Consider the following 25445-nt stretch of genomic DNA (forward strand, 5'->3'; position numbering starts at 1 on the left):
GCTGATAGGTCGTTAATGTGTATAACTTCTCATTGTTTCTATTCGATTTATTATTATTTAATTATTTTCTTCCTTATTAGTGATTATAAATCATTTTCTTCGTTATTAGCGATTACAAATAAACATAAATTTGAATGATACAATTATCAGTTTCACACATTTTAATAATAAACTTTCTGGGTATTCATGTAGGTATGGATGATATAAGGTGGTGACTTGTAATTTCAATATTTAAACTATTTAAATTTTTATTTTGTTAAAGTTAATTAAATTCACAGATTTTTAAGATATTACTTATTTACATTTAAGTGCTAGAAAAATCTAAAATTTTAACTAATTTTCAGAAAAGTTAGTTTTGTTATTCTCATAAGACATAACTTTCATGTTAGTTTACTTGCCAGAAGCTCACTTTTTTCTTTGTGATACAGTTTTAAGATAATAAATAATGTGGATGTTTATAAATATAATTAATTTATTAAATATAATTATTTAACATAATTTTATATTGGTATTTATGATATGACTTTCAACAAAATTTATTTTTAATAATAACTTCTTTAGGTTTTATCATTAGTATGAAGAACAGTTCTGTTAAAATTAATGAAAATATTCGGAAATATACTATGTGAATGAGAAAATACTATGTTGGATGTTTAATGAAAAAATACTATGTTGGATCAGATATACTAATAATGGGATGTTTAATAAGAAACTGCAATGCAGCGTCTATTAATTTTATTTCTTTTAGTGAAATTTAAGCAAGTTAATTGCATATTTTGATCTTGTGTGTAATTTAATTAAGGTTTCCAATGAAATCGAAAAGCAGTCTTTATTTTTTTCTTTATTCCAGTTTTTTTAGAGGAGGGACTTAAAATATGCATACCTTAATTTATATAACACATAATAAACTAAAACCTTATAGAAAACAAAACCTATAGAAGTTTTAAGTGTATATTTTTAAAATAACTAAGAAATAGCAAATATCGCCTAGTTTATATAATTCAAGTCTTAATCTGATGATACTGTCATACAAGCGAGATCATGACAAAGTATGATTGCCTTTTTTTAAAACTGTTGCATGGTATTTTATTAATTGTTAGGTTGTTGGCTTTTACACATCCTTTTGAACATTTGAAATGGGGTTTCATGTATCATTAAATACCATTAAATGTAGTCTGTGGTTCTATGTATCTGTAGCAAATCCGTGAGGTATCTTCTTCCTTATTAGATATCTTTGTGATGTAATTGGAAGCACATCTGACTAGCAACTGAGAAGATCCAGAGCTTAAATCTCAACAAAGACTTTGTTCATTTTTTGTTTCCACTTCAGTAAATGCCGGTATACTCTACAGTTAGCATCTGAATTAAAAAATATAGTAAATGAAAATTTGTCAACTCAAGGATTTGGTAATTTGGCCCTCTTGTTACCTTTTAAATTTGAGACTGTATTATCTTTCTCTTTACTCTTCTGCATAATGTAATTGGCAGCACATCTGGCTAGCCAAATAGGAGGTCCACAGTTCGAATCACAGTTAAGACACTGCTGATTTTTTGGCTGCTTCAAAATAAACCTAACCACAAGCAACAAATCCTAAGTTACGTATCATTATTGTTAAATTATGAAAGTTATTATTGTATCCTTAATGAATTTGTATACAGTACAAAGTCTGTAATCTGCACTCGTTGGGACTTCGGCGATATTTCAGATTAAGGGTTTTTCAGGATTATAGATCATCAATTTAAATCTGGTAAGATGGCATGCAGAATTACGCAATTAAAAATATGAAATTGTAATTTATGAAATAAAGAGCAATTATGATCTAAAGGGTATCAAAATTTACAAAAAAAAAAAAAAAAAAAAAAAAAAAAAAGCTTAATATTTATTTGTTTACTTTATTAAACATTTCTTTCAATGTAGGTTGTTTAAGTTGCTTCGTTTTTTGTGCTAAATGCGCAGGCGTAAAGCATAAAAAAAAAAGGTTTGTGGCTTTGAGGTCCGGATTATAGATCATTCTGGATAATGGATATTCAGATTACAGACTTTGTACTGTAGTAGTTTATCAAAGAACACATTCAGTTTAGGCATAAATGCTTTATCTTGCATGATCATGTTGGGTCAAGATGGTAGTATAATCTAACAGATTTCAAGTGATGCCTTTTAATACATCCGAGTAGTAGTCTGAGATTAAAGCTTAGAGTTACTTTTATCTGGTTCTACAGTTTCTTTCAAAGAAATCTAAGCTGAGTGAAAAGTTGACAATGAAATGTAAACTTCAGCAATTGCTGGGTTAGTTTTTGTATGGCATAAATGTTTTTGATAATTCATCAGCCACCGAAGTATACTTTATAGCTCCACTAAATGTTCTTGAACTAATTTTTTTTTTTTCATCTTTTACATTTCAAAATAATTCTTAGGAATCATTCGTGAGCTGGAGAGATTGCAGGTTTCAGCTATTGATAGTGGCTAATTTAGTAGGTTTAGCAGTACAGTGCTTTGTGTAATGTTTTCAGATGATTGATTGTATATGACAGTTTAATTCTAAAATTAAAAAGATTTTCTTGATTACAGTTCTTTTACTTAGCAGCAACTTTAACTGATTTTTATTTGAAATTTTTCATTTTGTGTACATTATGCAAAGCTTTTTTTTTTCCTTGCTTTGCATTCTAAATTTGATGATATTTCTTCAGTCAGTTATCTCTGCTGAATATAATGAATTGTGAAATTTTTATTTGAATCTTTGCTACATAAATAAAATTTGCTTTTCATGATTTCAACTTTCTTCTCAATTAAAACCAATATAGCAGTTAACAACTAATAGCAGTTATCAACATGATAATTTTTAAATTAGGTTATATTGAAAATTGTATGCTAACTTTCTGAATTAAAGGATTTGAAGATTTTAGTTTTAGGCTTCTTGAAAAAGGTGACCAAATTTACTTCTTTAGAGAGTTTTGTACATCTTTTCATGAACCATACTCCTTTTAAAATCTGTACTCCCGAAATTCTCCTTTTCATTAATTTGTATTCCTAAAAATATGAAAACTGTAATGATTATTATATGCAACCATTTATACGATTGTGTACATAAATTGTCTATGATTTGCATTATTGCACAAATGACTGAATTCATATGGTTAGCACAAGAGGTCACTAGTCTGTTTCTTCGAACCTGGGCATGTCTTGTATCTGATTATTAAGACAGTCCTCTATACCATTGATACAGGGTGCATATTTGCTATTTACTGAACAAGAATTCTCCTTAGAGAAAATGAAAGTGTTTCAGCATAGTTACTAAGGGAACTTTCGAAAAAATATTAATTATTATTGTTAATTTTTAAATGAAATGTTGAAGTGTTTTTGTTTCTTTTAATTTAAAATCATTATTACTCTTTCAAACTTATTTAACACTTATATACTCTACTCTTTCATCAATTGAATATAATTACACTAATAATGTATGCAGATACCTTCATAATTCTGACCAAAAATACATCACCTTTTTTCAGTCACAAAGTCAGAATTCCAGTAGCAGTTAATATGTTCAGAAAAAAAAAAAAAAAAAAAAAAAAAAAAATTAATTTCTGAAAATTTTGTAAGTATAAAGAAACTAAAAGATAAAAAGAAATTCTGAATAGTACTATTATTGCATAATTTATGCTACTGCAACATCATAAACTTGATGTTACACAGATCTTTATTTTATACATTTGTAATTAATCTGCATTTGAAATTGTCAGTTATTCAAAAAAATGCTTATAAATAAAACATTACTTTACCATCAGAACTAACTTTAAAGACATAATATGTATGAAAACATAATTTATAATTATGTTTACAGATTTTGTAGTCATCCTGCATTTATATGTACAGTGACAAAGTATTATCCATAGTGATTAAATATTTCTGCTTTTATTTACATAGTGATTAATATGACTGAGTAATTATCCAATGAATAGGTGGTAATAATAATGTTATTATTCAATGCAGAAAAAACACAGGATAGAGTTTGATGTTTTTTTATTTCTTCTCTTTTCCCCTAGTTTTATAATTATGAATTCAGACACTAGAGAAGTTATAAATTTTATGATGCCATCAGCATCAAAGTAACTTCTTTTTGTATAGCATGGTTATTTTAATACTATTTTTTGTTTTTATACAGGATGGTAATAAAAGAACTTCTCTGATATATGAACCACTAGTGGCCTATCTGCTCAACTAATCAAAACGAAATTTCAAATATTGTTATTTGAAGGTATTTGCTTGAAGTTGTGATGATTTAAAGCAGTAGTTTTCATGGTTACAGTGATAGTGAAAAAATTTCAAGTAGCAACACAGACCTTTTTCTTTTGCAAATTGATCAGTGCTTTGAAAAAACGTGAATGGCTCTGTAGCGAAACACATATGATGAAAATTATTTGCATGCAGTGCCCCTGGCTTTGCTTCACAGAGAAATAAGATTTTCATTGAATGCTTGGCCATATTTTTCATTAATTACACTGGTCTGCATTTAAAAAAATGGATGATGTTTTAAATCTAATAGCTAATTTCATATATTTTTTTCAGTGCTGATTTCAAAAATGGAATCCGAATTTCTGTATCATGTCAGGATTTTTTTGCAAATTGAGAGCTTTTGTATTTTCACAAATACTTCTATTTTACCTTATATTATTGAACTTATTTTAGTAATGCAAGTTAAAAATAAATTGCACAGTAACAAAAATATATTTAATATGTTTCATAAAGTATATAAATAGATTTATAAATAAATTAATATTTTTAGTATATTATATAAAGCATAGGTAAAAATATATTTACAGGTGCCCCTTGGTGATAATTGGTGATTGACGGTACATGGACACCAAGTTTGTGCAGTTCTTCGACTTGTTATTTTGTCTTCGTGTAGCGCCGATTTGTGCCCGAAAAATTGCTGTTACACAAATCCAAAATAAGAAGTCAAAGAATTGCACAAATTCGGTGTCCATGTACACATCGACCTATTTTCACTTAAAAAGACATGAGAGAATAGCACAAACTAGGCATTGTACACTCTTTTTTTGTTCATGTACACATCTATATTCACTTAAAAAGTAAAAAAAAAAAAAAAAAAAAAAAAAAAAACAGCCAACAAAAAGTATATCATCTCAGTAAACTACATTTTAAATCAAACAATGAAATAACATAAAAAGGAAATTCATCATAGCACTACACAAAGGAAATATCCACTTACCTTATTTAAGATGTGTCTTCTTCAGTCAACAAAATTCTAAAACGGCATCCAAAAACTTCCTAAAATTATATGAACTGGAACGTGTATACTGGCATCGTCACATAAAATAATAGTGAAAAATATCCTCCGTAGTGCCGGTATCGTCTGACCATACCGGCACTACCATATTATAGTGTTTGTAGGAAGGTATTTCCTTCCTACAAACACTATAATGGCTTCTAAAACCTTCATTTACCCACCAGTCAATTAATGCTTTTTTCCCTTTCATTCCAAATCGTACAGAAACTTCAAATCAATCTTACCACATTCAGCCATTTTACCGTGTAAATTGCAAAATAACAACATACTTCTTATCCCAAATCCGACACACACAAGCCTTTTCAAATCTTTCCCATTATTCAAATTCATTGTAATCACGCAACCAATTACATCACAATAGGGTTTCCATAGCATTGAGCTATGCAGGTTACCAGAAATGAAACAACTTGGCGATAAATGAAACAACAGCTTGGCGATAAATGAAACAGCAACTTGGCAATAAATGAAACAACAACTTAGTGATAATCCAAGGGCTACCCTTAAATCTACTCTAACCAAAGCATGTAATTGAATGGAAAGAATATAAAAATATACTGTCATATATTGTTCTTGGTGACCGGACAAAAGCCCACTAGATGAAAGTGCACACGACAAAAGTCCACAAAAAAGACCCCACTGGGATAATTGCCCATGCTACTAATACCCACACCGATGAAAGCACGCATTGATAAAAGTCCACATAGGTATAAGCCCACGTTGACAAAAACCCACACCGATATATATGCTACCGTTAAAACAAATATTTTTTCTCTTTTTCTTCAGCTGCACAAAGTAGATTCATGAATAAAGATAAAATAAAAAATAAATTAAATTAATAACAACTAATAGAACAATGAATTTAAGTAAAGGTACACATTTAATTTTGGGCTCCGGCTGAATTAAGAGAGTCAATCAAAATAATGTAATTATAAACATGTACATGTATGTGTAACTTTGTTATTATACTATTTATGCGACAAATGGAAGTGCCCTCGTATAAGTTCGACAAAGGGAGTTGAAAGGGAATACTGGCCACACTGCTTCTTTTCATTCTACAAAATTATAAGGAGTATAAAATGTATGTAAATTTTCATCATATACAGAGAATAATTTATAACTAATTTAACACTGCAGAAATGCAGTCAAAAGTCTTTTTGCATATACAGTCAAAAGTCTTTAATCCGGACTCGTCGGGACTTCGGCGATTCTGGATTATCGATTTTTCTGGATTATAGATCATCAGTTTAAATCTGGTAAGATGGCATGCAGAAATTATAAAATTAAAAATATGAAACCGTAATTTATAAAATAATGAGCAATTATGATCTAAAGGGTATCAAAATTTACAAAAAAAGAAGCTTAATATGTATTTGTTTACTTTATTAAACATTTCTTTCAACGCGCGATTGCGTAAAGCATACCTTACGCATAGCCGAAATTAGGAAATTGCAACCAGAAAACTATTTGATTTGTATTCGTGATATTTATAATGACGAGGAATTTGATTTAAATCATATCAAAGACGGAGTAAATGAGATGAAATACTACGTTTAGTAAGGAATTATAAGCCGAATAAAATAAAAAACATCTGCCCTGAAGATAACGATAGTGCTGACAGAACAACTTCCAGTTCATTGCGCGCCGCGACGCCCCCCCTCGCGCAGAGCAGCGTGAAATTGATAAACAGATTTCGGAACAGTTAGATAAACAAAGGATATCCATTTTTTGTAGCAATTCGCTTTTTGTTTGATGGACATCGAAACATACTTTCGTTTTCTAGATCCTTTGAGAGTCCAGCATCGGAAATTCTATTTGACATAATCGAAAGTTCAAGCTTACTTTTATAAAATTGCTCTTACAGTCTGCAAAAAATAATAAGCCGGATCCAATTCGAAGATTAAGGAACAAAGCAATCATCAACATTAACTGAAATAGATAATTAGATAATTTTAGCTTATACCATCCGTTATAAATTAAACGCGCATGCGAAAACGTACGTATTCTACGCTTGCGCAGTCGTAAATGTCTTGCGCGCACGCGTAAAACGCCTTTGCGCGTGCGTCAACGCGGCGCATGCGCAGAAAGATTTTAGCTTTGAGGTCCGGATTATAGATCATTCCGGATTATGGGTGTCCGAATTAACGACTTTTGACTGTAATGAATTTAATATGGAGAATTAAAGCCAAACTTTTATTTCAACAAGAAAGATAAAAGTACCGTATTCTATTATGATTAAGAAAACATTTGTGTCAATAGATAATTTGTCGTCAATACATATAATTCCCTATAATTATTTTCTAATGGATAATAGAATTAATATAGTCTATTAGTTTGCCAATTAGAAAACAGCTATTTACAATAGGAAGATTTAAAAGCACTATAACTGTAATTAAGATCACTGTAATTTTTCTTTCACAATCAGCTGTTATGTAAAATTATCTGCTTTCTGTGTATTTTTCATGTTTTATAACTGATATCCATACATCTTGAACAAATATACAGTATATGCAAGACAAATTATTAAAAAAAATATTAAAAAAATTGCAATTTGAAACATTAATACTAATTTTCTATTACTATACATAATACTATTAATGAATGATGAATTTATGTAATATGTATACTTAGGATCTAAAAACGATGAACTTTGAATCTGAAGACTGTATACATTCATCTAGTTACAAAATTTTATTAGATGTTATTATAAACATGGTTCTTTGTAATCTTCACAAACTCTAATAAAATGCTACATATTTATTACTATAGATTGAGATGATTGTACTACTTAAATTTGTAGATATGTTGACTTCTAAGAGTTTTCCACCACCCCCAAAATAAATAAATAAATAAAATGAAAATTGAAAACACTATTTCAAATTGCTGTAGTTGAAAGGTTAAGAGGTTACACTTGGACTTCATCTTCTGACAGGGTGTCAGCTGACAGTTTTAATTTATTTAGAAATCTGAAAGAAAATATTTCTAGAAAATTGCCAAATTATAATTGTTACATTCAAAAAAGCTTTCAATGAGAAATATGTTTAAACTTTGATAATAAACTCAGTCTAAAATAAAGAATAAAATATCTCTTAGCGAAGTTCTCATTATGCTTAACTGTTTCAATATTACACAACTAAAAAGGAACTAAAGGAAAAACTAAAAAGGAAGAAAATAAAATTCAAGTGTTTTTTTAATGAAAAAGTTAATAGTTTTAATAATGAAAAATAATTATATTTAATCTCAGCCATATTACCTTAAAAATAGCATGTGAGAAACTCCACAATGATATTTTTCATTTTCACATACACATACCAAAGTTAAATAAGTAAATAAATAATAAAATGTAATTTCAGATTTATCATCGAAATGTTATAGCTAATCAATCAGAGAGCGGAAAGTTTGCTTTCAACCTAATAAATTAAACAAATGAAGGAGTGACAAAATATACAAACAGACATATATTTGAGACATTAACATTCAGATCTGAATAATTTATTATAATTAAGATTATAAATACATTCTATAGTAATAAAAACCATAAGTCCCTTTTGATTATGTGTATATTTATCAGTGTGTGCTTTTATCAACGTGGGCTTATATCTATGTTGGCTTTTATCAGCGTGGGCTTTTATCAATGTGCGCTTTCATCGCTGTGGGCAATTGTCATAGTGGGCTTTTGTCGCGTGCGCTTTTGTCTGGGAACCATTGTTCTTATACAATGTATATTATAAAATTAGCTGAATGTTTTAAAGCTAAGCATTAGCTTCAAGGCAAGAATTTTCTTTTGGTTGGTTTTTGCCTGCTTGTACTTTTTTCACTTGGTACATCTCTTTTTAACATCCAGCAATAGTCTCCCATCATGTTTCTATTCCACTTTCCTTGGTACCGTATTTCCATGTCTTTTGTATTCTGATGTAATCATTCACCTTGTTCTTCTCTGACTTTTTCTAGATTCTCTGGAAAGTAATCTATGTGTGCATGTAAAAATGTAATTTATTACTCATGTTGCCTCTGAGCAATCTTAATTTATGTAGCATGTCTTCCATAATATTGTAATGTGGATGTTTTTTTGCTCCCTAAAAAAATTTTCATTCACATTTTTAAAACTCAACCACGCTTCTTTTTCACAGTCATTTCCCATTGCTTCAAATTTGGAATCTAACATAAGTTTTTGAATTTGAGGTCTAACAAAAATTCCCTCTTGAAGTTACATAGTATTGGTATAGATAGTTTCATTTGTTTTAGGCATATACAGATCTTCCTCTTCTTCAGTTACATGCAAGTCTGAATAAATTTCTGTATCACATATTTTTCATATTAGCTTGAGGATGAGGAACAGGAAGATTTGCATTATGCCCTGTAGGTCTTATTGCTGACTGTAGGTTTGGATGTGCAATACCTCCCTTATTTTTTTCATTATAACCAGTAACATTTGTCACACACATGCACAAAAAAATTATCATAATGATTCTTTTGTTCTCTCCGCACTATTGGAATTGGAAAAGACAGTAAAGTTTTCCTACTTCTACTCCAGAGGTGCAAAGCTTAGCACAAGTTCAGCACACTTCACGCGGAACCCATGGCTTGTCTTGATTGCCTAATTTAATTCCAAAATATGCAAAGTATGTATTTTTAACAAAATCTGTGATATTTAGCCTTTGTTTTACTGGTGCGTAATTTTTATAAACATAACAGAATATATCGGCATCATTCACACATTTCAGGGAAGCCTTACTTCCTGAAATACTAATTAAAAGCACTGAAAATAACCACTTGAAACTTAGCAAATGTTTAATTTAAAGCATCAGTTACATGATTAAACTATTTTAAATAATGTGCTGCCATTTATTAGAAAGAAAATTATTTTCCATATAAATCATTCAATTAAAAGAAATCCTTACGTGATAGATAAAAGTATTTATATTTCTGAAATAGGCATAAAAAATATTTCTAGAAACAATGTAAAATATAGAAACATCAAAAACCATGCTGGCCAATGTAATTTGTAATTATTTGGCTTATTATTTATTATCACTGCCAACATTTGAATTTGTTAGAATGATATAGTTACTGAGCCAGCTTCGATTAAATTGTATAGTCTTTCATTACTAATCCATATTTATAATTTTAATTTGTTCCCGTTTAGCTACATCACCATGAACTGTACTTGATTTTGTTAGCAGAAGAATGTTCATTTATGTTTTAAGTTCTGTTTAAATAAATAATATTTAAATAAATAACTATTTAAGTATTTAAATCTTTATCTGATTTTAAAGTTACTTTCAGACATGGTGAAAATTGGTGAAATTTCATTAATGGTCCTTAAAAGTACTTAATTTCCATGTGCAGAAATGTGTATGAATCCTGGATTGATATATTTGGCTTCTCAGCAGTGGTATCTGTTGGCATTTTCATCAGTATCATCAGCTTGATACTGATGGATCCCTTTCGCATCCATCAGTATCAAACACACGAATGCGAGGGAAGGCTGTACACCCTTATACGTTTATGAAAAAAAGTCATGGATCTCGACAAAATATTGCATTAAATCAACGAGTCCTTACTGACATTTCATAAACTGAAAGGATTTTTATTAGGCAAAAAAATCAATAGTAACGGTAGTTTAAGCTTAAGTGACGAGCATCGACTGTTAGAAAATTAGAAAAGAATTAGTGGAGTAAGCTTCCAAATATTTCAAAATTCTAAGGGAATACAAATCTTTTATTGCCTGTCACAGTTCAAACAGCAAACCAATGCAGTTTTCAGTTTCTGTGCTTGCAGCTTTATAGTTATTTTGGGGAGAGAATAAGTTATTAATTTTACCAAATTATCATCTGTCATATTTCTGCTGAAATATTTTTTAAAAAATTTGTCCCTATATTTACTGAAATGTTCTAGTGTCTGTATCAGGAACATTAGCGTTAATATTCATTACTGAATTAGTAAATTTCATCAGAAGTGTCAGGAGAGAGAAAAATGTAGAACGTTCATGATCTTGTGTATTATCCTTAAGCAGGGACCATCCTAATCTTCTCTGTATTGTTCCAATTTTAGTAAAACCCTGCTTTCTTTTTTTTGGGGGGGGAGATGTGTCTCTTTTCCCTTCTGAATAAGAGGAATGTATGTATAATCAATCATTTTGAATTAACAGAGCATTATTCACAGTTTACACTATTCTAAGGTTGTTATTTTTCTTAATTTTCAATTAGCTGATGTACACAATAAGTATATAAGTTTCAATTAGTTTATGTACAGAATAAGTATATCAGTATATAAAAAAATATAAAATTTTTACTTCTTGAAAGGATTTTTTATAGCTTTAATGTAAACTTAACGTCTTATAATCTTTGTTAATATTGTTTAAGTATGTGTCAATTTTTGTAATTTTCTTTCCTAATTATATATTTATTAAGACAGCATTTTGCTTTATTTCACAGAACTTCCCAGAAATGGGAGATCCTCGTCATGATTACTCTCCATCGCTTGGTCACATGACAGATAAACCCCTTTTTGGAGTATCAAAATGGAGAGTAAGTTTTTAAAAATGTTTTTTAAAGTTAATGAAGAGCATATTGGGAGTTTTTAATATGATTGCTGTATTTAATTTATTTTTTAAATTGTGAGTTGTGTGAAGCTTTCAAAAATGATTGCAATAATTGCTCTTAAATTTCAATCTCTAGTACATTGACAACTCTATATAAAATTAAGCTAATCACACACCCCAGATTGTACAGGACAGTTTCACATTTCTTTGCAATGCCCTACTTCAGGATGTATCCTAGAAAATGTCCATGATATAAATTTTTTAATTGTGAATATAGTTGACAGGAATTTTATTAGTGTTACTCCATATGATCACAAAAGTGTTTTTGTGGGATCGGAAATGTATACTATAACTAAATAGATAATTACGCTTTTTTAGATATGTGTGATAGGGAACTCCTGAGATCCATGATGAGTCTGGTTCATGCAAGGCTGTGGAGTTGGAGTTAAGCAGATTTTTGGGGAAAAGGAGTCGGAGTTAGAGTCGCTAAAAACACGTTGACTCTGACTCCAGCTTATGTTGGATAGTTTCAATTTGAAATGAAATTAAGGTGAATTGAAAAAATATTTAATGACAAACTTAGTTATTATTTTTATTTATGAACTTAGGGAGACAGCCCTCGAGGCTTTGCCATTATCACACAACCAAGGCAAACACTTTCCCTCCTTTAGTTGCTGAAATTGCCTTGTCCCACATTAGCTTTCATAAAATCTAATAATTTTAAAATTAGACAAAATTTAACCCTAGATTTTGCTTTTACTTTTATAGCAAAAACTCTTGATTTTGAAAATATCAAGTATGAAGTTCTTTTTCTTTCAGGAACAAAACTATTCTGCCTTTAATTTATTCTTACTGTAATTGAAGATTAGTAAAATATTTTTATAATAGAAAAATATATCTTGTTACCATTAATTAAAAATCTGATGTGTACACCACATGACTTCCTTGTATGGAATATTAAATTATACGCATTTTTTCTTGCATTTCATTTAAACATATTGGATTGAATTAAATCTACTTTGCCGACAGCGCATAAACCACAATAGAATAAATGCATACTTTAAAATTAACTCTATTTGTTTACCATAGCGACACTCTGGCACTAGGTTCACTTAACAGTATTATATTTCGTTCATATTATAACTCAGAATGCACAAAATTTATATCATTTAAAGAATTATCTATGTTCTATTCAAAAACTATAATAAAGCTAGAACGATGTATAAAAGAAATTAAGCAAACAAAACAAAAATTTTCACAGACGATTGAGTATTTCTCATTCAATTAATTCAGTTCTCACATCGTGACAAGGCAAAAATACATAAAAACTCAAAATCTCTGTATTAAAAATTACGAAGTAAATCTTAAACACTTATTTCCTCGAAAAAATTCCAGAAAGGATTAAGCATGATTTAATTCGCAGTAATAAAGGAAGGCGTTATCTTTGTTGTTGCAAAGCTAAGTTTCTGTAGATTGGCAACAAAACTGCTGTCCTGCTGTTCCAAATGTAAACAAGAAATGGCCGCCATCAAAAAAATTATAACTTATTATCGGCACTTAAACAATTTAAAATTGTTGATAATTCTAAAAATATTGCATACAGATTTACTAAAGGCATAAAAACCTTAACCAGAAGATAAGAACAACATAATTCAATCATTTTTAAAGTAAAAAATGTAAAATTTACAAACATACAGAGGCTGTTCGGACATTTTTTAGACGATTTTGGTAAGCGGTAATAAAAAATCGTTTGCTGCAAAAGAAGTAATTCCAATTGTACTATGTTTTTAAAAGTCAAAATTATCGTCTGTGGCTTGAAAGTTTTGTTTTTATTCAAAATGGCGAATTTAACAAAGGAGTGGTTCGAAGGCTACATTTACGCTCCTTCCGAAGAGAAATATGCATACTCCGTTATCCAAAAACGATGTGAGAGTCATGGTTTTGTGCTATCTAAAGCAACAATAGGTAATATCATCAACAAGAAAGCAAAAAAACGTCAAATTGGAGCCTCAAGTGGGACAAAAAATTCCAAACAAGTATCCAGGGAAAAAACGGACATCTTCGACTATTGCAAAGGTACGTTGTTTAATGTTGAAAGAAAATCCCCCTAGTCAAAGGACAGTTGCAAAATCATTAAAAATGCTCGGTGTCACTGTAAACAAAATGATAAACGTTGATTTAAATCTTAAGAAAGCGAAAAAACGCAATGTGCATCGTGTTCTTCCAAAGCATATCACTCAATGCAGGACACGTTGCAGAACTCTATATGAGAAACACTTATCCGAAGAAAAATGGAAAACAGTTATCACAATAAATGAAGCATGGGTATATTTTAATGATTGTAATAAAAAAAAAAAAAAAAAAAAAAAAAAGAGAGAGAGCCATTTATTATTATAAAAGGGGAGGATAAAAGTTTAAGTACATGGTTCAAAGAATCGAAAAAAAGTTTTTCTAAGGGATTCATGATTGTTGCTGGTTTTTCTTATAATGGCAAGTTAAAAATAAAGAGAAAGCAAAAAAATGTCAAGATAACTCCAAATACTATCAGGAACATATTTTGTCGCCTGTTTTCTGCATGAAATACCATCGCTTTACCCACCGTGCCATCAATCTGTGGGACTCCATCAGGACAAAGCTAGCAGTCACACATCAAAATCCACTGTAAATTTCCTAAAAGAAATGGAACAAAAAACTGGTATCAAAGCCATACATACCCTTCACTGATATACCTACGAAATCTCCCGATGTGTCACCTATGGATTTTTGTGCTTTCAGACTTTTAAAAACTGTATTATCCAAACATTGTCCCAAAACCCTAAGAGGACTCTGGAAAGCTGTTCAGGAGGAATGGAATAGAATACAGTCAAAAGTCGTTAATCCGGACTCGTCGGGACTTCGGCGATTCCGGATTATCGATTTTTCCGGATTATAGATCATCAGTTTAAATCTCGTAAGATGGCATGCAGAAATTCTAAAATTAAAAATATGAAACCGTAATTTATGAAATAAAGAACAATTATGATTTAAAGGGTATCAAAATTTACCAAAAAAAAAAAAACCTTAATATTTATTTGTTTACTTTATTAAACATTTCTTTCAATGTAAGTTGTTTAAGTTGCTTCGTTTTATGTGATAATACTCCCACTTTAATTCTATAAACAGACATAATTTCATGTTCAGTTACAAAGTTCCGCTGTTCAAGTCCCGTTAATTGCTGTGCCGAGAATACCGACTAACTTGTCAATCGAAATTTTTTCGTTTTCACTAACCTCTCTGTCACATTCTTCATGTCTTTATCCATTTTATGCAGCAATTCCACTTTTTGTTTGTTGGACATCAAAACATACTTTCGTTTTGTAGATCCTTTGGAAGTTCCAGCATCGGAAATTCTATTTGACATAATCGAAAGTTCAAGTTTACTTTTATAAAATTGCTCTTACAGTCTGCAAAAAATAATAAGCCGGATCCAATTCAAAGATTAAGGAACAACGCAATCATCAACATTAACTGAAATAGATAATTAGATAATTTTAGCTTACACCATCCGTTATACATTAAACGCGCAGGCAAAAACGTATTCAGCACTTGCGCACACGCATATGCGCAGTAGTCAAGGTCTCAAGCGCACGCGTAAAACGCCTGTGCGCATGTGCCAACGCGGCGCATGCGCAGAAAGTTTTTAGCTTTGAGGTCCGGATTATAGATCATTCCGGATTATGGGTGTCCGAATTAACGACTTTTGACTGTACTTCTTCTGCCACTTCAAAAGGCATTATTATCCTGGAAATTGCGGTGTCGAAAGATAGTTCAGAATAAGGGAAAACATTTAAAACACAATAATTTTATGTAATTTAGTTTTGTGAATACAATATACATCATCTAAAAAATATGTGAACAGCCTCTGTATAAGAGTAAAGAAACTGAGATCACTGAGCCGGGTAACAGAGTGGATATATATATATAAATATATTTATATACGTTTTGAGGCTACTTGTTTTTGAGTTATGCGAGATACGTTCGTACAGATGCCACAAAAAATTCTCTTCAGAATTCATTTTAAAGCAGTTTTAGAATTTTTTTGGAGGAAAAGAGTATTTTATTTGGTCCTTATGTACAGATATCATGCAAAGCATCGTTAAGTTGCATCCAATAGCGGTCAAAATGGATATTTTTGTTGAAATATGCTGCCTGAAACTTTTTGCGATTACGATACTTCCTTTTTACTTTGTACAAGGAAGTTAAAAAAAAAAAAAAATCTTGACAGTCAGATCAAGTCCACAAATTTTATTAAAGTAAATATATAGGAGGATAAAGCACTTGTTATTGGTCTTAGGCTTTCAGTACCATAAATTTTATGTACGAGTTTGCTCAGCTATGTACTAGTTTTGATGGATAATCCCTTTGGGGTAGATCTGAGATCTATTCCTTTTACCCTATTACTAACCTTCTGTATGGCCGTTCCTAGCGAGGGTGCAATGAATAGGAAGTTGATCTGTCAGCACTATCCTCATCTTCAGGGCAGATGTTTTTATTTTATTCGGCTTATAGTTCCTTACTAAATGTAGTATTTCATCTCAATGTACTTCGTCTTTGATATGATTTAAATCAAATTCCTCATCATTATAAATAGCACGAATACACATCAAATAGTTTTCTGGTTGCAATTTTCTAATTTCGACTATGCGTAATGTATGCTTTACGCATGCGCGCGTTGAAAGAAATATTCAATAAAGTAAGCAAATAATTATTAAGCTTTTTTTTTTTGTAAATTTTGATACCCTTTAGATCAGAATTGCTCTTTATTTCATAAATTACGGTTTCATATTTTTAATTTTATAATTTCTGTATACCATCTTACCAGATTTAAATTGATGATCTATAATCTGGAAAAACCCCTAATCTGGAATCGCCGATGTCCGACGAGTCCGGATTAAAGACTTTGTACTGTATAATAACTTTATCAGTCTTAATCTAACATCAGCAATGCTTTTCTCAAGCCTGCTTTTATCTAGATCAGGGTTTTTCAAACTTTTTTCAGTCATGACACCTTTTTATCATTGAGATTTTTTCATGACACCCAGGACCCCATAATATTTTTTAAAAATTTGTGCGACCCCATAAGTATTGTCAATACAAATCCGACACATGTGTGAGTGAAACTGTCAATTTTTTCGCTTGTACTGTAATATACTATTGCAGTTTTAGGTCATTAACTTTAATTTCTAATTTTAAGACAGAATAATGTGAGAATTTTAAATAAGTAATAGGCGAAATGACAGCGTCACGTGCAAAGCAAGGAAAATGAATGTTTATATTATAAAAAAGATGCATCTAAATATTTTTTTTTCCTTTGTCTGTATTGTCTTATCTTTATCTGTTTTCAGATACATTGTATAAAAGTATTTGAAAATTGTAAAATTATTATAATAAGTTAAAGAAATACTAAAACTGCTAAAATTTTTGGCGACCCCGTGCTGCAGGTCCCAGGACCCCATACAATTTAAGAACCCTGATCTAGGTAACATGTTGTTTGCTGCTTTTTTATGTCGGCAGTTGTTATGGTATGAATATGTGAGATATTTCCTTAAATAATTGAACAAAAGGTGAAGGTCTTCATGCTTATATTGCTTCATGTAAATTATGATTAAATAAAGATAATCATTTACAAATTCACAATTATGTATCAAAGAAAAAGGTATCAAGCATTCAGCTTCTGTGTTAACACCACATAAATTATGTAATATATGTGACATATTTTAAAAATTGTCTGCACAGAGATGCATAGTTGCTAATAATGACAGAGAATGCAAAAAGAAATAATTACAGTCATGAGCAATATTAATATTTCTTTTTATTCTTATTGATAAACACTTTGAAGCCAACACAGATAGATTGGCATAGTAAGTGTGTGTTCTAATACCACATTGGTACCATTTAAAATTTTGAAGTGTATTTTTGAAGACAAGCAGAGCAGTAAACTAGCTACCAAGAGAAGCAGAAAATGAATGTGGCATGTCTGAGATGAAAGCTTGGTAAAGATTGATTTTGTTTGGTTAATTTAAGATTCAGTTTGCAGAGTTATCTCCATCATTAGCATTATGTAAGAATCCTGTGACATGGTATTACTTTTAAAAGGATGCAGTTTAAAGTGACTTATTTTAAGCAGTTATTTAAGTTAATGTTAGTTTAGGATGAAAAAGGAAATAACCAAATTAAAGTGAGCCAAGAGACTGTTGCAAATAAATGTTAGAATTTTAAGTTACATATTTTTAGTCTTACTTGAATACAGGGAGAGCATTTACACATTTTTAAAATGAAGCAAATGTTTTAGAATAAAAATATCTGGCAACAGCTTATGAAATGAGAAATATTGTCTGCTACTTTAAAATTTAATCTTCTTTCAAAATGTTGCTTGTAAACAAGTTGTGGATTATAGGATATATTTTTGTGTTTTTCGAAGAGAAATATTCTTATTCAAAAGTGTTGTGAAATGTATAGTATGTAAAACAGTTGAAGAGTCTTTAAATATGTCTGTAGCTACAATTAATAAAATAATAAACCAAAATATTTAATACTTAAAATGCCTAAAAAACATAATGTTTACCAGCTTTTTCCGAGGTGTGTGGCTCAGTGCAGAACAATTTGTAGAACCTTGCTTAAAAATTATTTAGTAGGTGATAAATAAAAATACATTGTGGTCCTTTATTTAGCATGGGTTTACCTAAAATGACTGCAACAGAAAAAAGTCGATTTATTATCTTCGAAGATAAAGAGAGAAAGAGAAAAAAAATTTCAAACCTTTTTCTGTTAATGCAAGAGAAGTTCCAGTAAAGGGCTTATCATTGTTACAGGAATGTCTTAGAACAGGAAATTAAAAATAAGAAGGGTGAAAAAATGTTAAAATCAACTCAATGTACTATCAAGAGAAAGTTTTACGTTCGTTATTTACAGAAGATATTCATTTCTTTATTTCATTACCTTTCAAAGAGTGGATCTTTATCAAGACAAAGCTACAAGTCACACTTCGAAAATACTCCTGCATTCTTTGAAAAAATAGACTGATACAGCTATAGCATATATACTTTTTCAACATATTCCTGCAAACTCCCTTAACATTTCACCCATGGACTATTGTGCCTTTGGTCTTTCGAAAAAAGCTCTTTACAAATGCAAACCCACCACGATTGATGAACTCTGGAATGTAGTAGAAGAGTAATGGAAATCGGCACCTCTGGAAATATTACAAAAAGTTTTTCTACCGTGGAAATGATGATGCAGACTTATAGTCCAAAAAAAAAGCTATCAGGCTGAACATTTAAAAGATTAATCTTTACATTTTAAACATTAATTAAATGGCCCTGAAATTGTTCTAAAAATGTGTAAACATCTTTTGTATTGTGGTGTCTTTGCACAAGAGTTTAATTTGTTCCATGACTTGAGTTAGTAAGCTAATCTACTCATATCCTGGAGTTTTTTCCCCTTTCAAATACATTTAAAATACATTTAAATGCATTTCAAATACATTGATCGAGGTTAAAATAATATGCCAAGTAATGATTATTTCCGAAGTCAAACAACAAGAATCAGTGTAATATTTATAAATTTTGCTTTTGATGGTTTAACTATAGAACCATCGAAACTAGTCCTGCACAATTTACAAATATTATGCTGATTCTTGTTTGACTTCTCCAATAACCATTAATCTTTTTCAATCCCCTATTTAACCATCTCATTTTTTGTTACATATTTTTAAATGGGAAAAAATACCCTGTACTTATGTACATTTATGTAACATAAGACAAACATATAAAAATGAATGTGAAGAAATAAACTGCTTATACGAAGTTTAATTTCTGTATTCTATTATGTACATCTTCATTCTTTTTTTATTTTATTTTATTTTATTTATTTATTTATTTATTTATTTATTTTTGCTACCTTTTCTCCATTGTTTCCTTTCTTTTATCTGAAGTACATTTTAGTAGAAACTAGTATAAGAAAATTTGTTTCATCATCCTTTTAAGAATGCTTTTGAAATTGCTAAATAAGTGCCACTAACTAGTGCTGTTCTGTGACACCTTGCAATTTTTTATGTCCCTTTTTGTGTATGAACTGCCTCCTATTTTCCCTGAATGTTCTTAAGTTTATTTGTAGTTCATTTAACTCTTTGGTTATAAGTTAGTCAGAGCAATTCTCACTATCACTCTCATCTATCTTTGAGGGCCAAGGAACACAATTTCTTCTATCACTTCCTCTTTGGGTTCGGTTTGAAGCCTTCAAAATCCATTTCAGACACAGCCACAGGTCACAGCGTATTCTACATAAAGTTCAAGATTATCCTTGAAACACACTTCAGTGCCATATCGATAATTTGTAGGCCTATCATGATATTATAATGGTCCTTTCAGAAGTTGCAAATGGTGAGATTGATGCTTGCTATCACATCAAAGCAGTGGTAAAATAAGTGTTTGATGAAAAGTGTTTTAAAACTTTATCATGTTCTATTCTATGGACTTTAAGATAAGTGTGGTGTTGGGTTGAAAGCAGAGAACACTGATGAACTTGAACTCTTCTGGGATATCATCTTCAAGGTTCAGTGATGGGGCAGAAGCATTGTCGAGTACAAGAAAGGCTTTTAGATGTAGGTTATTTTCGTCCAGATATATTTTAGCAGCAGGACATCAGACCAGGATGATTCACTCGACAAAGAATTACTTGGTGATCCACACATTTGGGTTTGCCCTTCACACCTTGATAATTTTATGGGTTAAATGCTGTGATGTTTTCTGAATGGTATATGAGCAGCAGCTTTATGTTAAAGGCAACACTCATATAAGTGGAGTGCACACAGTCAACTTATCTTTCATGGGTTTGCGGTCTGAAATCTCTGTCTTTACCATTTATATAAATTTATCTTGGCATCGTCTTATAGAAGAGTGCTATGTTCTTACAGTTGAAGGTAAGGTAGAGCAACTTTGTCTTCTATCAGCATTATAATGCAAAGAACCCTTCATTGCCTTCCTGACTAAGCTCTCTACTTCCCCATTACTAATTAGAGTGAATTACACCACTTCACCTTTTAAACATTTCAAACCAGCCACAACCTGCCTTGAATGTCTTTTCAGTGTCATTGTTTGAAGAGGCTGGAATCATCATAGCTCGCACCTTCTTGCAGATGATCACCTTGGTCACAGTATCTCCTTTGAGCTGCTTCTACTTCAGCCACACCTGAAGCAACTTTACCATCTTTTCAGTTATAGAAGTCCACTGTTTTAACACTGATGCAATGCCCTTGACTGGTACGACTGCCTTAATTGTCTCCTTCTACTTCAATATCATACACGTTGTAAAAGTACTATGCTCATATTGCTTGGCCATGTTGAATACACGCAGATTTCACTAAACTACCTCACACAGGTATTACATACATTAAAAGAGGAGAAAGGCACATACATCCAGTTAGTGTTACGTTAGTTATTACATCCCTGGTTTCAGACTAGCAGTGTGCATAACACAGGTATTACATACATTAAAAGAGGAGAAAGGCACATACATCCAGTTAGTGTTACGTTAGTTATTACATCCCTGGTTTCAGACTAGCAGTGTGCATAACAGCATGCAGTGTGTATACATAAACACATACACATCAAAATGCATTGTAGTTGCATTATGGAAAAGTAACTTAAATGCGTATAAATTAAAAACATTCTCTCCATCTGCCTGTAGGGAGGGAAATGAATATAATTTCTAAAGCAGTGAAATAAATGCAAATTTATCTTGTTCATCTTGTGCTTTAAAATTATTTTTAGAAAGTTGAATTATATTGAATATCCATTTTCATATTATGAAAATAATAATGTATATTAAATATTTTCTTTGATTAAAATACATCTGCTTATTGAAATTTATTATTTTTTCTAGGATCGTGTTGTAAATACATCTTTCGCTGTATTGACATCACTTATTGTTTCAGTAAGTTTTTTTTATTTTCCCATTTCATTTTCATGTCATTATTATATGAGAGTTTAAATACTTTTTAATACATTTTATATTAGTTATTTATGTAAAATGTATTAAATTTATATTATATTTATTTAATAATATATGCACATTTATATTTTTAATACATTTTATATATTTGTTATATTAGAAATTTGTTTAAATATTTTTATTTGAAAACTTCCTATTTAAAAAATTTGAATGATAATGATTAATATTAGTTTTGCCATTTACATTTATTTGTGAAATATGTGTATTTAATATACATACAATGTATGCAATTTTTGTACCATATTAAAACAAGTTGTGTGTTCATTATTCATGATTATATACAAACCTGATTTTTTTAATTTAGTTTTTTAAATTTTATAGGCAACTGTTATTAGTGCATTCATTTTCCCACAATGGCCACCCTATGGACTAAATATATTTTTTGCTGCTTGTATTTCCTTAATGTGTGTATCCCATATTACATTGGTTAGTATTTTTTCTCTATATAGTTATTGACAAATGCAACTCGGAACTTTTCAAATTCATACATAAAATTACAAAACTATTGAAAGTATTATAAATTCTAAAATAATTGGTTTGAAAAAACATATTTAGAAGATAATGGTAATAACAAGAGCTACTCGTATATGTAGCATGATATTTAATGCTTTTCTCTATTAGAGTTGCTATTATAGTATTGTTTATGTAATTATAAAAAATGGCTGAGCATTTTTATAATAAACAAAAAGAAAAAATTAACAATTTGATAATTTTCATGATTAGAATGTTCTAATATTCAAAACTACATTGAAGCACTCAAAGTATGTTAAATAGGAAACAATTGCAAGAGTAAAACTAAAAAATGGAATTCATAGTTTTATATTAGCATATGATTATTGTATTAATTAAAATTGTCTAGTAAACTATGCAGTATACTATTATTAGTAGCATATTATAATTTATCTTCCTTTTATTCTGTATATGTGGTGTAGTACTGTATTTACTCGCATATATTTCTCTTTAGCTTCTAAAAATTTTGCAAGTATTCGCGTAATTTTCCCTTTCGTCAAGGCCTTAAGAAAATTACCTTCCTTAAATTTTAAAATAGATTTGTCTATGTAGTAATTGTGAAGATCATTTACATGTGGGAAGATGGATTGAATGGTGACAAAGACGATGACAACAGTGATGACGAGAATGATTTGCCAGCTAAACCTGACTATACAGACTGCATTTGCAGCAGCATTAAATGATTTGAGGCATTGGGAAGAGCAAACACGATTCAATATACAGGAAGTAGAAACGAAGATATTTTGTTAGATATTTATAATTTTAATATTACGGTGTATTTCTAAGATGTCTTTTAAATGAAGCCTATTGTGATAATTCCCGGTAGTTTATATATGGATTTTGTATATTTTTTATGCTCTTACAGTAATTGCATTCTTCAGAAATTAAATTATTTACATAATTTTCCACTCTTGATTTTTCTGCAGTAAAATTAGTAAAAAAAGGGAGGAACATGCTAGTAAATACAATAATTATGTTTTTATAAAGAATTTTAATGAAAAAATTGATTGCTTAAGCTATTAAAATTAATTTTTCTAATCATTTTCATGTTGGCATTAATCTCTGATCTTCTTTTATTCTTTTCTTGGAATAATTTTCTTATCTTTTATTTGAATATTGCTGTAGTATTATATAATGAGAAAAAAATTCATTCTGCTTTTGTTTCAAGAAATATTCTTTCATAGTTAGGTCTGGAAAATCAATTAACAATTAGTGCTCAAATCACTAATAATGATACATACCAAAAGTCTTTGTTCTTTTGTGAGACTTTGCTTGCAGTATACAAATATCATAATTTGATAATGGTGTAGTTTGATATCTATTACTTATAGTTGGTTATTGGATGCCATTAATTTGATATTTTAAAATATGAAAATAAATACAAATAGGTAAGAATACATAAATTAAAATGATTCCATTCATTTAATAACTGTTAAATTTCTAATTCCTTAAAATTTCATTAACTTCGTAATTCAATTATAATAGCTTCATAAAATAATAAAAAAACTAACTTTCATATTCAAATATGCAATAAAATAGCAGGAAAAAGAAATGAATGAAACAACAACAAATTTAGTAGCACCATCAAAAACTAAATAAATTACTTAAAGTTGTAGATCATATATTGTATCATTACTCACAATTCTTTATTATATTAAAAAAGGCTCTAAGGTAGTGATCACTAATAAGATGTATAGAAACTACTGTTCTTAAAAAATAAATGAATAAATAAAAATAAAATAAATAAATAAATAATAAATAAATAAAATAAAAGTTCCACCTTTCCCTGTAAACCAGGAATACTGAACAAAAGATTTACATTTCTGCCTTGTTGGCACATAAATTCCATAGTGGTATGCATAAGAGCTGAAAAATATATGTGATTTAATTTTGATCTTTTTTATAAGCAAACTCTAGTTGAATGGCAATGTAAGTTTATATTCTGCATAAAGATGACTGCCTGTCTGTATCATATCAGGCAATTTTAATTGTCATATCAGTGACTTGGCAGAGAATGCATTTTTGATATCAGAAAATTCAGTACAGTGCTCTTTCTAAGATACTGCCAGGCAAGTTGGGCAGAGCATTTCTGCAATTGAAAGAGTATGCAGAGACTTATTCAGAGTAGGGCAATATAAAATTCTGAATGTAGAAGCAATAGAATATTCTTATTCAAAGAAGGGCAAGGAAAGATTCTAAATATTATAAACAGACAGTGCTGAGAAACAACAGTCATCTCGCTAGGATCTCTATGATTGATTATTCTCTATTGTCAACAGCATTGGTGTAGAATTAGCAAATGGTAATGCATTTATCAGTGTCATATGTCATAAAATATCACTCTGTTTATACGAGTTAGAGGTTTGTCAGCCACTTCTTAGAATACGTTTGTCTGTCTGTAATGTGCTGCTTGGCTACAATGATGCACTGAACATTATGCATGGTGGACTGAGTGGTATGGTACTGTCTGTGACAGATAATTCTTTTATTTAAGCACAAATTATAGTTACTCGTATGTTCACTATTAGTACAATGAGAGATCCTAGGAAGACTACCCAGCAAACTGCAGCAACAAGGAGCTTTTTTTTTTTTTTTTTTTTGCAGAGTGATGAAGCCAATAAGTATTCAATATGTCAATGACTTTCTGTGACCAGCTCTACTTCAATACTTGTAACTTCTCCTTAGGTTAATTTTCCTACAAGTTAATGCTACACTTCGTATTGCAGTAAGAATATGAGCCTTCTTTAGAATTAACAATTTCCGTCTTATTTAGTGGCTATCTAAATAAGATGGAAATTACATGAGCCTTCTTTAGAATTAACAATTTCTGTCTATTTAGTGGCGATTACCTGATTTAGTTTTCTTAAAAAGTGTGTGGTATATTATCAAACAAAAGGTAGTGTACTATGACTAATCTCCAGCAAATCTTGAGTTTTAAACTGGGTTATAATAACTTGAATGGTTATTAAGACACTATTGGAATTTTAATTCAGTGCCGTGGCATGTAATGTAAGCAATAGAAGCTGGAGGCAGACACA

General features: G+C 30.1%; 1 protein-coding gene and 1 non-coding gene across 4 annotated transcripts in view; one reads left to right on the forward strand and one right to left on the reverse strand.

Annotated features, from left to right (window-relative positions):
- The window catches only part of LOC118183136 (transmembrane protein 243-like), a 31588-nt gene that overhangs the window by 698 nt on the left and 5445 nt on the right, over positions 1 to 25445 (forward strand). For 2 of the 3 annotated variants that reach the window (XM_085812858.1, XM_085812856.1), the window contains exons 2-4: positions 11741 to 11833; positions 21769 to 21819; positions 22219 to 22323. In XM_085812858.1, coding sequence (XP_085668984.1) covers positions 11753 to 11833; positions 21769 to 21819; positions 22219 to 22323 — 237 coding nt within the window. In that variant the 5' untranslated portion in view covers positions 11741 to 11752. Of the gene's footprint in view, positions 1 to 4160; positions 4254 to 11740; positions 11834 to 21768; positions 21820 to 22218; positions 22324 to 25445 lie in introns of all 3 variants that reach the window. The other variant, XM_085812857.1, reaches the window with a different exon arrangement.
- Positions 11276 to 11383, reverse strand: LOC146997982 (U6 spliceosomal RNA). The gene has a single exon (XR_015040469.1). It is a non-coding gene; the product is annotated as a U6 spliceosomal RNA (small nuclear RNA).

The sequence above is a fragment of the Stegodyphus dumicola genome, chromosome 3 (assembly GCF_044657685.1).
Source record: "Stegodyphus dumicola isolate Sdum_Otavi_A_Nest chromosome 3, ASM4465768v1".
Classification (NCBI taxonomy): domain Eukaryota; kingdom Metazoa; phylum Arthropoda; class Arachnida; order Araneae; family Eresidae; genus Stegodyphus; species Stegodyphus dumicola.